At 43.0% G+C, this 10886-nt stretch overlaps 3 protein-coding genes across 3 annotated transcripts in view; 1 reads left to right on the top strand and 2 right to left on the bottom strand.

The window, feature by feature from the left end:
* Window positions 1-278: 278 nt before the first annotated feature.
* il17d (interleukin 17d) lies at window positions 279-3268 on the top strand. The gene is made up of 2 exons (XM_005932524.3): window positions 279-1161; window positions 2777-3268. The coding sequence occupies exons 1-2, from the start codon at window positions 863-865 to the stop codon at window positions 3090-3092; spliced, it is 615 nt and encodes a 204-aa protein (XP_005932586.1). The 5' UTR covers window positions 279-862; the 3' UTR covers window positions 3093-3268.
* Window positions 3269-3378: 110 nt separating this feature from the next.
* eef1akmt1 (EEF1A lysine methyltransferase 1) lies at window positions 3379-5774 on the bottom strand. Its single transcript, XM_005932525.3, has 4 exons — window positions 5628-5774; window positions 5321-5403; window positions 4865-5154; window positions 3379-4611 (listed from the first exon to the last, which is right to left on the bottom strand). The coding sequence occupies exons 1-4, from the start codon at window positions 5772-5774 to the stop codon at window positions 4478-4480; spliced, it is 654 nt and encodes a 217-aa protein (XP_005932587.1). The 3' UTR covers window positions 3379-4477.
* A 5017-nt stretch (window positions 5775-10791) lies between these two features.
* xpo4 (exportin 4) overlaps window positions 10792-10886 on the bottom strand; it is a 57344-nt gene continuing 57249 nt past the window's right edge. The window contains exon 25 of the transcript XR_001336700.2: window positions 10792-10872. The gene's annotated coding sequence lies outside the window, so the exon portion shown is untranslated. The remainder of the gene's footprint in view (window positions 10873-10886) is intronic.

Raw genomic sequence — 10886 nt, 5'->3', positions numbered from 1 at the left:
TCAGCTCCTTGGACAGGCTTTCCTGTAATTATAAACTAAACTCGCGGGAAATGTTCTTTTATTGTGACAAAAACAGAAATCTCAGTTTACAGTCAATAATGAAAAAACTTATGAAAACACATATAAAAGTCCAGAAATGTAAGCTCTCCGTCACATTTACTAAAGCAGTGGGCCGGACTGGAGTCTTTGCTGCCTCCCCCGGGCCTTATGTTTGACACCTCTGGTCTAAGGGGTGGAGATGGTGCAAAGCCAGGATCCACATCCAACAGGCTGGACTTCCCACTCGCATCAGGATCTCCTCTAATAAACGCTGGGCTCTTTTTTTTTATTAGGGTCCAGGCAGGACTGTTTTTTTCTGCCAGTGCTTCAGTGTAACTGAGCCTCTCTCTGGCTGCTGCATCAGACCGCCTCAGCGCTCAGTCGGGGTTTTACGCACACGTCGCAGGAGAAATGAGAACCAGAGACTCCTCTGTGGTGTCTTCTCGTCATGGACACAAAGCAGCAGGTGTGACACTCACAAACTGTTAGAAAATTTCAAATTATTTGGCAATTATTCCTCCTGGCGACGCCGTGGATGTGTAGTGCCAAAAAACAAAAAATGTCTCTGCAGTTTTCCTGGTGGCGCGCCTGTTCCTCGCCTTCAGCGCCAGGATCGTGGAACGTGTGCGTGCCGCTGGCTTTCCAGCACTTCCAACTATTTGCTGGATTTTAACAGAGGAAAGTAACCCGTGAACGATCAAATCTGTTTTTACGAACAAACGTCACTTGTTCTCAGACACATTACTTAAGAACGCAAAGGAAACGTTCGTTTTTCGGTGGATGCGCACTTGGGCACAGCAACATCCTGAGAAGAAACGCGGAGATGCCCCACAGAGTCCACGTTCTGCTACTACTGCTGCTGTCGCTGTGTCGGCCGGCAGCAACGACCCGGGTCAGAAACAAGACCGTCAGGACGCGGTCCTGCCTGGACATGCCGGAGGAGAAGTTGGAGGAGATTTTTGGACGGCTCTCGGTGGGAGTAATGAGCGCTTTCCATCACGCTCTGCAGCTGGAGCCGCAGGACAAACTTAACCTCACCTGCCCCACCACTGCACGGGTCCCGACCGACGGCAAGACCCGCCTCCCGGTCAACCTGCTCAGCATCTCCCCCTGGGCCTACAGGTGAGAGCAAGAGGGACACTTATCCGGTGCCAGTAAAGCATTTACGTTTCATATCTGCTGGACACCGCTATGCTTAAAATAGCGACAAGGCGGCGATAAAAACATTTATTGGGATGTATTATGAGTTAGAAACAACTGGAAGAAAGAAACCCGTGCGTGCTCACATATTTTATATTTAAATAACAGAACAGACTTTGTCAGCCGTGGATTCACGGTATAATTAAATTAGATATTTTAAGATTCTTTATTTGTCACATACATAATTACACGAGTACAACACGCAGTGAAATGAAATGTTTCCTGAAACGTGTCCTGAGTCCTGAAAGGCGTTGCGCTTTCACAGTACCTACATCATCACGGCTACCGGCAACTTTCTGATTGCCTTTAATGCTAAACAAATACATGAAATACACTTTTTGAACAGACTTTGACATAAAGCAGAAAACATCAAAACAGGCTGCTGAAGTACTATGTTAATCTCATGTAAGCGACAGAAACGCAGCAGCTCAGCTAAACAATGCACACGGTTTCTTATGTTTAATTCAACCTTTTAAGTTCTACCCACATTTCTGGATATATCAGATTTTGTCCTTTTAGAAAAACTAGGTTTATTAAAGAAAAACATTTAACAGCTGATGATTGTTGAGTGTATTTTCTGGTGTGCATGGGCTCTCTCCGGGTACTCGGACTTCCTCCCACAGCCTAAAAATGGGTTAGGTTAATTGGTGAGGTGTGAATAGTGACCAATCCAGTCTCTTTCACCATGACAGCTGTGATAGTAAATGGATCAAGTCAACGGTAACATTTTCTTAAATATCTGAGCCAGACTGCTTTATTAATACCATCTGCAAAGAAGAGAGACAATGATCTCTTCTGCCAAAGCATTAACACCTCCTTTGGCAAAATGACAGCTGCTCTATGAAACACTTTGCGTAGCAGTTGAGCCTTTCAGTTCTTGTTTGGAGCATTTATTTGTTCCCGCAGAAGGCTTCTAGCTCTGGGAAATTCTTGGGCCATCTTCCACGCTCTGCTCTGGGACGAATGCTGGCCAAACCTTCTGCTTCTAGACCCTCGGGAAGCGTAAACTGTGTTGTTATCCTGTTACAGCAGTCATTCTGTAAACGTCTTACAGGCATTTAGTGCATTTAGTTCCGTTTGTCCCTTTGTCTCCAGATTTTCCTCCAAGATTCCTTTTTTAGTTATTGTGTCCAAAGTTCTGTTAGTTCTTCAGCCTACAAAACATGCTGCTGATTGTTCAGGATTTATTTACAAACTTGTGTTGAACTTAAGAACTAAGTGTTCCCTGAAGGTTATATTTGTGCAGGTATAGCCACCCAAATTTTCTTGAAGTACACTATTGTAGTCTATTTGCTTTTCTAGTAAGGCCTCCTGCCCTTTAACAGCTGGGGCTCCATCCAATATCCAATATATTAGGAAAAGGGAGGGATGGCATCAGTAGAAGTTCTCTGAGAGCTCAGATTTTGCCACAAGAAATTTTGCATGGTTCTTTTTTTCCCAGGAAAATGTACAAAACAAAAATATCTTGTTTATATATACAGTTCATGTACCAAGCTGTTTCTGCCAGTGCATTGAACATCATTAAATACATTTTCAGGATCTCATACGACCCAAAGAGATATCCCCGCTACATCCCCGAGGCCTACTGCCTGTGCAAGGGCTGCCTGATCGGACCGTACGGCGAGGAGAGCAGTCAGTATCGCAGCACCCTGGTCTACGCTCCCTCCGTCATCCTGAGGAGAACAGGCTCCTGCGTCGGCGGCCGCCACTCTTACACGGAGATCTACGTCTCCATAGCCGTGGGATGCACCTGTGTGCCGCTGCTGGAGAAGAGGCCGAAGAAGAGCAACCAGAGCCTGCAGAGGAGAGAGCCTAAAGCCAGGAAGCTCTTTACTCCAAGAAAGGAAGCTTGACGGAAGCAGGACTGCTGCTGCAGAGAAGTTTTCTTTTGTTTGTTTTTTTTTTACAGCTGATTCGCTCGTGCTAGAACATTATGTCTGAAACTGAAGCCCCTGGAAATGTCACTTAAAAAGAAAAGTTTAGTACAGAGCTTCAGCAGGCAGATCGACCGACGCAAGACAAACCTTTGAGTTCGAACTTGAGTTCAGAATTAAAACGCAACCATCTGTGTATCGGACATACACACACAGATTTCTAACAAACTGAATGAAACTTTGACAAATACTACACCATAAAAACTGAAGGTCTGCTTCTGGCAAAAGTACAGAGGCACATGTTTTATTTAGCAACTCTCATATCAAGTAACGCAGATAGTTTTGCCTCTGCATGACAAGCTGCAGTAAAAAGAATGGGAGGTAGTTGTTATTTAGGTGATCCAGACCTTTCAAAACAAAAGCAAACAACAACAGAGGGCCTCACTTCTGAATGAGCTGATCAATGCTGCCACCTGCTGCTGTACAACAACTGCAACTTTCTCAGGTGATCAGAGCAACAAGCCCACGCTTCATGTTACTCAGACACTTTAATAACAGCAAACATCAAATATATGCGACTGTTACCTCACTTATCTGGGTAACTGTACAAACATACAACACTTGTATGTTTCCCAGTAGAGCCCAATTGTTTAACAGCTGAGCTTTCTGAGCGGTTAGAAAATAAACGTTCTTTAGAAAAAATAAAAGTTGTTCCTGCTGCCTCTTTAATACTAAACAGCTGATGTACTCGTCACCCTTCTGGGTGTTTGCTGAACGAGGTGATCTATTCCCGTGAACTCTTTTCTTCTACTCGCTCATTTTGCCACCTGACAGAGCTGACCTGACCAAAACTCTTTCATGATTTAGATTAAATAACTAACAGTAATCTGCTCTGAATTGGTATCAAAACCTGAGATGGACTAGACTTTCAGATTTATTACTTAAAAGCTACTCGAGCAGTGTAGCATTTAAAAACAGTGATTAACCCAACTTTCAGTCTCTTGTATGAATAAACCATGAAAAACACTGAAGCTTACATGAACCATAATGCCTCTTATCATCTTTTTGTTCAACCTTTGGTCTTGAAATAAAGTCCATGTCTTCAAAAGTTCCAGCAACCAGTCTGAATCACAAACTTACAGTCATCAAACCAAAGCCCAGACATCAGGACGGCGAGACACTGGGATTATTTTTTTCCATTCTCGGTGTATTCGTGAAGAGAACGCTGATCTTCATGTGAGATGGTCGGAGTTCCCCCTTTAAAATTACGTGTCTTGCGGCTGGCTTTCGCTGCAAAACGTCCATGTGTCGCCCCTCCTCCATGAGCTCGGAACGAAGCGTCGATCTGATGGACGCCCGGCTCCTCAGCAGGACAGCAGGCGGGACGGGTAGTTGACAAAACAGCGGAACTCATTGGACAGGTTCCTGTTGTGTTTGGGCAAAAAGCTGCACATTTTTACATCCAGGAGATCTTTTGCCAGATTCTCCATGATGGCTCCTGTTGTTGAGAAACACCACAAACACCACATGTTAAAAACACACCAAAAAAAAAACAAACTGTTTAATACTTAATTTCACATCTAATCTAGTTTTTTTTTAGCAGCTTGTGCCGCTCATTCATTGTGACATCAAAGAAGCTAGCATTTATTCTTGACTCATACAGACAGACTGTGTTGTTAGACGATGATCAGAGGCTTCTCTCTGTGAGGAAACTACTTATGTGCCACCATCAGAGCTTGTTTGGGTCTCACCTGTGCACAGCAGCACTTTGCCTTTGCTCAGGTATTTGATGGTTTGGGTCACTTTGCTCAGACACTCCTCGGACAGGTAAGGCGGGTCAGCGAGGACAATGTCGAAGCTGTGAGGAGACACGCTGTCCGGAAGAGACAGCGGCTTGTTGTAGTCGTAGAACACAAAGTCCTCTCCGTAGGAGGCGAAGCGGCGGTCGTACTCCAACACCACGGCAGACACCCGATCTGAACCGTCCACCACACCCTGCTTCAGCTTCTGGTACACGCTGGGCGCGCTCAGGCATGCTATCCTGAGAGGAAAGGAGGCACAAAGCACAAAGTGCTCGCCAATCAGCAAAACCAAACGTCGATTCTACATGATCACAGAACTCAAGCGTATTTTTATCCTGTTTCACTAAATGAAAAACAGCTAATGACATCCGAGCAGCGTGTTCATGTGGGAGTGCGAGGTTTTACCTTCCTCCCTCTCCAGCCTCTCGTACCGCCTCCTCGGCTAACTGTGTTGCTGTCTCATCGCTGTACCAGAACTGGCTCATCCGCTGGTGGACATGCACAGACAGACATCTGTTACCGACATTCACTTTTCATTAACTCCGTCACATTACTGCGATTTACTGACAATGAGCTGAATTAAACCCTCCAAATAAAAAGGTCTGTTTCACTCTTTTGTGCAAATTTGGTTTAGAATTGGTCATCCTTGTGATTATTAATGGTTTGTCTTGTTGAACTTCTTAAAAATAAACACAAAACACCGTAAACTCACCCAGTCCTCCTCCACGGCTCCCACAGCAAACTGGTCTGTGGGTGCAGCGCTGTGATCCGTAACAACCTTCGTTTCATTGTAAAACTCCTGCAGGGCGGCCAGAGTGTGAGCTGACAGAGTGGGAACATCGTCATCGCTGTCGCTCATGGCTGAAGGAGCAGGACAATGCAGATTATTTGTCAGCGTATGTTTCAGGAATCCCTGAGCAGCCAAAGCTGAGCAGACCGCTGTAAACACTCAGTTTCAAACACTTTTTCTATTGAATATTTGAAAGGTCATAGAGGGGGGATATCTCAGGCATCTACTGGTTCTATAAGCAAGGAAATCTCACCCACCCACTATTCAGACCCTCTGTTTAAAAGGGGTATTAGCTGTTTGCTCATAGGGTTGTAATCAAACAAAGACAAATGTGGCTTTAATCTAAATAACATTCACTCCAGAGAAAGGCTATTTCAGCATCTCACTGTGTCTACAATCTCTAATGACCACCTCATAGGAGCTGACTCCAGACTACTAACCTTCTTGATCTGAGTGCAGCATTTGATATTATATCTCATAACACCCTTCTGGACAGACTAGCTTCTACTGGAATCACTGACAAACCTTTAAACTGGTTTGAATCCCATCTCTCAAAAATGTCCCGTCCATTTTCAGTTATTAACAATGTTCCTCATGGATCTCTCCTAGGCCCGCAGCTATTTATCCTCCTCTACTTCCTCTCGGTCATATCTTCCATAAAGTTAACATTAGTTTCCATTGTTATGCTGACACCTGTCTACCAAACCTAGCAGCACTCATGTGCCCAGCGCCATCTGTGTTTGCCTCAAGGAAGTCAAATCCTCATTCTCCAACAGCACTCTGCAATTTTATCAAACTGACCAGTGTTAAAACTGCACTTTGTCTAAAATTGTAACAATTTTTCCTCAGTTTCTGCCTCACTACAGGTCAAGAGTCTGGGTGTTGTTCTTAACAGCACACTTTCGTTTCAAGCACACATCAGTGGCATCACACTTTGCCGCCCCCCCCCAGCCTAGTTCTGCTGGAGGCTTCTTCCTGTTAAAAGGGAGTTTTTCCTTCCCACAGTCGCCAAGTGCTTACTCAAAGGAGGTTGTCTGATTGTTGTGGTTTTCTCTGTATTGTTGTGGGATCTTTACCATATAATATAAAGTCAGTTAAGGTGACTGTTGCTGTGGTTGTTGGCTCTTTATAAATAAAACTGAATTTAATTAAATTGAAGCCCATTAAACTTCAACTGGTCCAGAACTCCCTCCATTATTTACGTCACACTCCTTCAGCAGCTCCACTGACTTAAATACTGTAGTAATATCTTTAAGGCCGTAGGCAGCATGAACTTTTGCATGCCCACACACACATCTGCACTTATAGATCTCCTACCATTGGGTCTAGAGCCTCAGGAACTCCTTCCCACCAGACATCCGTAACAATGGGTCTGTCCATTTCACATCCTGTCTCAGTCTGACTGCTTTCCACCTGTTACATTGTGATTTTACATTTACGCTTGAATTGTAAGCTTGTTTTGACTTGATAGACACATTTTGGTTCATCCTTATTTTTTTTCACCTTATGTGTAAGGTGATGCCCCTCCTTTCCTGTCCCTTGATGCAAAACTTTGGAGAACATTTCTTTTTCTTTAGGGTTAGCGTCCTCACACCGAGGGAAAAGCGGCCTTTCAAGGCCGAATTAAAAGATCACGTGACAGAAACGGACCCGTGGGTCAAAATTAACATCGCCGGTTAAAGGTCCACGAGACGAGTCTGTCGACCCTGTTCATATACTGACCCAAAAGAAACATACCTGATCAGTAGCTGCTTCCAGTCTGCACTTCTCTGTTGTCAACACGTGAGTAGTCGCAGAATAATGACGCAATCGCTAACGTAGCTACAGCTTCAGCGCAGCTGGAAAGAAATCCAAATCGAGTCGATTAATCAGTCCACAGATGTACGAGAAATTGTGTATTTTATCATAAAAACAATTATTTTTTAATTTAACAATTTATTTATTTTTTTAAAGAATCCACTTGGTTTATTGTTTCTCTTCTCTTACATTTTGTGAATTCATTAATTGAAGCTCCACCGAGTCCCACCTGACTGAAAGCCACAGCTCGGTGCTGTGACACAGGATCCAATGTTGGTTTAATGATCTGAGAAACCAGCTGACTTAAACTCTAGAAAAACGCATTTGTATGTTTTGTAGCAATCGGCAGCTGTTAATGGTTTAGTGGATGCGGTGAGAAGGATATTGTGTGTGGGTAAATATGTGGATGTACATGACTGTGTGTGTGTGTGTGTGTGTGTGTTTAAGGTACTACAAAGACTATACTGATAAACAACAACCTTCCTCCTCAGTCCCAGCTAAATTGGCTCTATTTATTTATTTAAAATACATAACTGTGCAAAAGCCCTGAGCAACTCTCCACTTCTTTATGTTTCTCTGGGAAAATGGGAAATAGGTGCAGTGATTTATTGAAATATCTGGACACATAGAAAGAAATACATTTGCAGTCTTCATCACAGCCTGAACTCTTAGCCAAGCTCTCTTGTAATTTCTTTAAGTAGTCTTCAGGAATCGTTCTCCAGGCTTCTTTGAGGACATTGGAAGCTCTTCTTTGCATGTTGGCTATCTTTTGTTCTATGTTAAGATGATCCCACACGGCTTCACTATTGTCAAGGTTCTGCTCCAGAGTCAGTTTTGACAAGGTCCCCAACACTACTGGCTAAAATGCAGCCCCAGAACATGAAAGAGCCTCCAGCATGTTTTACAGATGCTTGTAGATATTGTTATACCTATCTTTTGACCTCCTCCATAAGTACTGATGACAATGTTAAACACAACAAATTTGCGATCTTGATTGCTGATTTTTAGTCCAGTTCTTGTGTAATTTGTCATGCTTCAGTAGCCAGATCAGCTGAAGATGCACTGATCCACATGAAACTCTCAGGTCAGGACTTTTATATACCGTTTATCTCCTGTAGCTGGGCTTCGTTTTTCAGTCTCGGCTTCTTTGGTCATCCACTTTTTCAGTTTCCTAATTTTTTTAAGACACTCTGCACGCCATGTTGAAACGTGGCAAGTGTTTTTGGGAATCTACTTATTGCTGGAAGAGTACTTTTATGTCCATTGGACGGTATTCTCACGGTACCATATATTGGAAGGTAAAAAAATAAATAAAAAAAATCTCAAGAATACTGCCTTAGGGATAAATATAAAGTAATCAGAATTGGTCCCAGGACAGAACCCTGTGGAACTTCATCATTCAGTGCAAATGTTGTTCTGTGTTTTTGTTTTAAATTTAAACAGAACACAATTATAAGCAGAACACTTTTTAATTTGTTATCACACAATTTGTCCAGCAGAATGACTTCCACGCCATTGTTTATGATCTTCTGAGCTGTCTGCAGCACCTGTAGCAGAGCAGCATCACAGCAGATGGTGGTGTGTAGTCCTGGGTCGTCTTTACGGTAAGCTGGAAACAATCCATGAGTTCTCTTCGCAGGTTAACAGAGTTGCTGGGTATGTACAAACACATCTACAAGACCCCAAATATTCTCAATTTTGAATATTCCTAAATTTTGAACCCCCATCAAACATTTACCCCTGAAATTCTCTACTGGTTGGTTCCAGCTATGATAAAATGTGAAGCTCACTACAAACCACAACATTTATAGTGTAACAATTCAAAATAAGCTGTAAATATAAAAAGATTTCTACTTTCTACTCTGTTTCTGAAATAAAACCTTTTGAGGTTGTAAGCACTTCCATACTCTTGCTAAAGCTAAAACCACCCATTAACTGATTCCCAGGATCCAGAAAGAGATGCTTTCTCGACAACATTAATACTAACTCCGTCGGATACGTATTTGTAAAGACCAATTTAGTCTTTTCTTACATTTGTAAAGAATCCTTCCAAAGATTCCTGGATCCAGATCACTTCTAGATTGGGTGATCCTCCACTTCTGATCATTTCCTTTAATGAAAATCTTTCCATAATCTTTTAAAGGTTCACAAAAAACAAAGACTGATCAGGATGTCTTGAAACGTATCTGCCTTCACAGTCTGCAGACTCAAAGGTCTGCTGTAGAACAATCGACAAATCAACAGTTTACTACAGCCAGCGCACATGTCAAAGAAAGTACAGAAGCCAGGACCTTTTATACAATACGTTTATGTACACTTTACACTTCATTAACAAAACAGCCATCTACAATAACAGGGATAGGACTGTGAACGAGGAGGGTTCTGTCTCCAACATAATGCTTCAGCAAGTGGCTCTGATCCTTTTTATTTGGTTTGTTATTGCTGTCCTTCAACTCAAACAGTCTCTGTAATATCCAGTGTGTGTGTTGAAGAGTGATCGGGTGGAGGTGCTGCTGTAGAAAAATACTAATAAAATCATCCTGCTAAACTTTCAAGGCGCCATCTGTCTCTGGCCTTCACGTGTCCAGAGGCAAGGGGGCCACAATATAAACTAGAATCCAAATAGGAAGGGAAAAAAAACAAACTATATCAAACAGCAAAGGTCAACAGCGAGAAAATTGCTCCCTCTTTAGCTGAATTCATACATTGTTGAACTCGTACATCTCTGCCTGCCTTTTACTGGTGTATAAAAACATGTCCGTCATCTTTAATTCCCGTAACGTACATTTCTGAAGGGTATCAGCCTTGAAAACGTTATATATTTATAGATATTTACACCCTTTAGTCAAACACAATCTCAATTTGGTTTTCTGACGTTCCCAACAAACAAATGTCCTCCTGTTCCGAGTGCATCAGCAGCCTCAAAGGCAGCCGGCCACACCTCATGCTTTGTATGTCTTCTTAGGTTTTTGGCAGGCACAGTCCTTACTGGTTGTCATTTTTCGTATGGCATGATTCTCTCTCCTTATAACACACAGACGCACATAGAGAACAATCGGCAGAACAAAGGCACTCTGGGAAGGACTGGGGTGACGTGTGTGTGTATTTGAACTAGGGTGGGTTGGCCCCTCTAATGCCTCTAACTGCATACAAAACCTGAAGAACAGCAACTTGTTTTGCCCTTAGTGTCGCTCTCTATGTTCCTATGTGTGTGTGTGTGTGTGTGTGTGTGTGTGTGTGTGTGTGTGTATAAAGATCCAGGCACATGAGGAGGGGGTTCATGTGTGTAAGGAGGTGGAAAGGGAGGACACCAGCAATCATCGGCTGCTGCTTGACAGTCCGTGCTCAGTTGCTTAAGTCTAACATGAACCTCTGAGTCCATCT

The sequence above is a fragment of the Haplochromis burtoni genome, unplaced genomic scaffold, assembly GCF_018398535.1.
Source record: "Haplochromis burtoni strain Fernald_Lab_line unplaced genomic scaffold, NCSU_Asbu1 Contig_154, whole genome shotgun sequence".
Lineage (NCBI taxonomy): Eukaryota > Metazoa > Chordata > Actinopteri > Cichliformes > Cichlidae > Haplochromis > Haplochromis burtoni.
Note: the sequence above shows the minus strand (reverse complement) of the source record. Positions and strands in the feature narration are given on the sequence as shown.

Bases quoted from the DNA above. Each gene is read 5' to 3' on its own strand.
- il17d (XM_005932524.3), top strand. From the start codon at position 863: ATGCCCCACAGAGTCCACGTTCTGCTACTACTGCTGCTGTCGCTGTGT. The intron at 1,162-2,776 runs GTGAGAGCAAGA...ATACATTTTCAG, and splicing joins ATCTCCCCCTGGGCCTACAG to GATCTCATACGACCCAAAGA.
- eef1akmt1 (XM_005932525.3), bottom strand. From the start codon at position 5,774: ATGAGCGACAGCGATGACGATGTTCCCACTCTGTCAGCTCACACTCTG. The intron at 5,155-5,320 runs GTAAAACCTCGC...CTTTCCTCTCAG, and splicing joins GAGGCTGGAGAGGGAGGAAG to GATAGCATGCCTGAGCGCGC. The intron at 4,612-4,864 runs GTGAGACCCAAA...TCTCAACAACAG, and splicing joins CAAAGTGCTGCTGTGCACAG to GAGCCATCATGGAGAATCTG.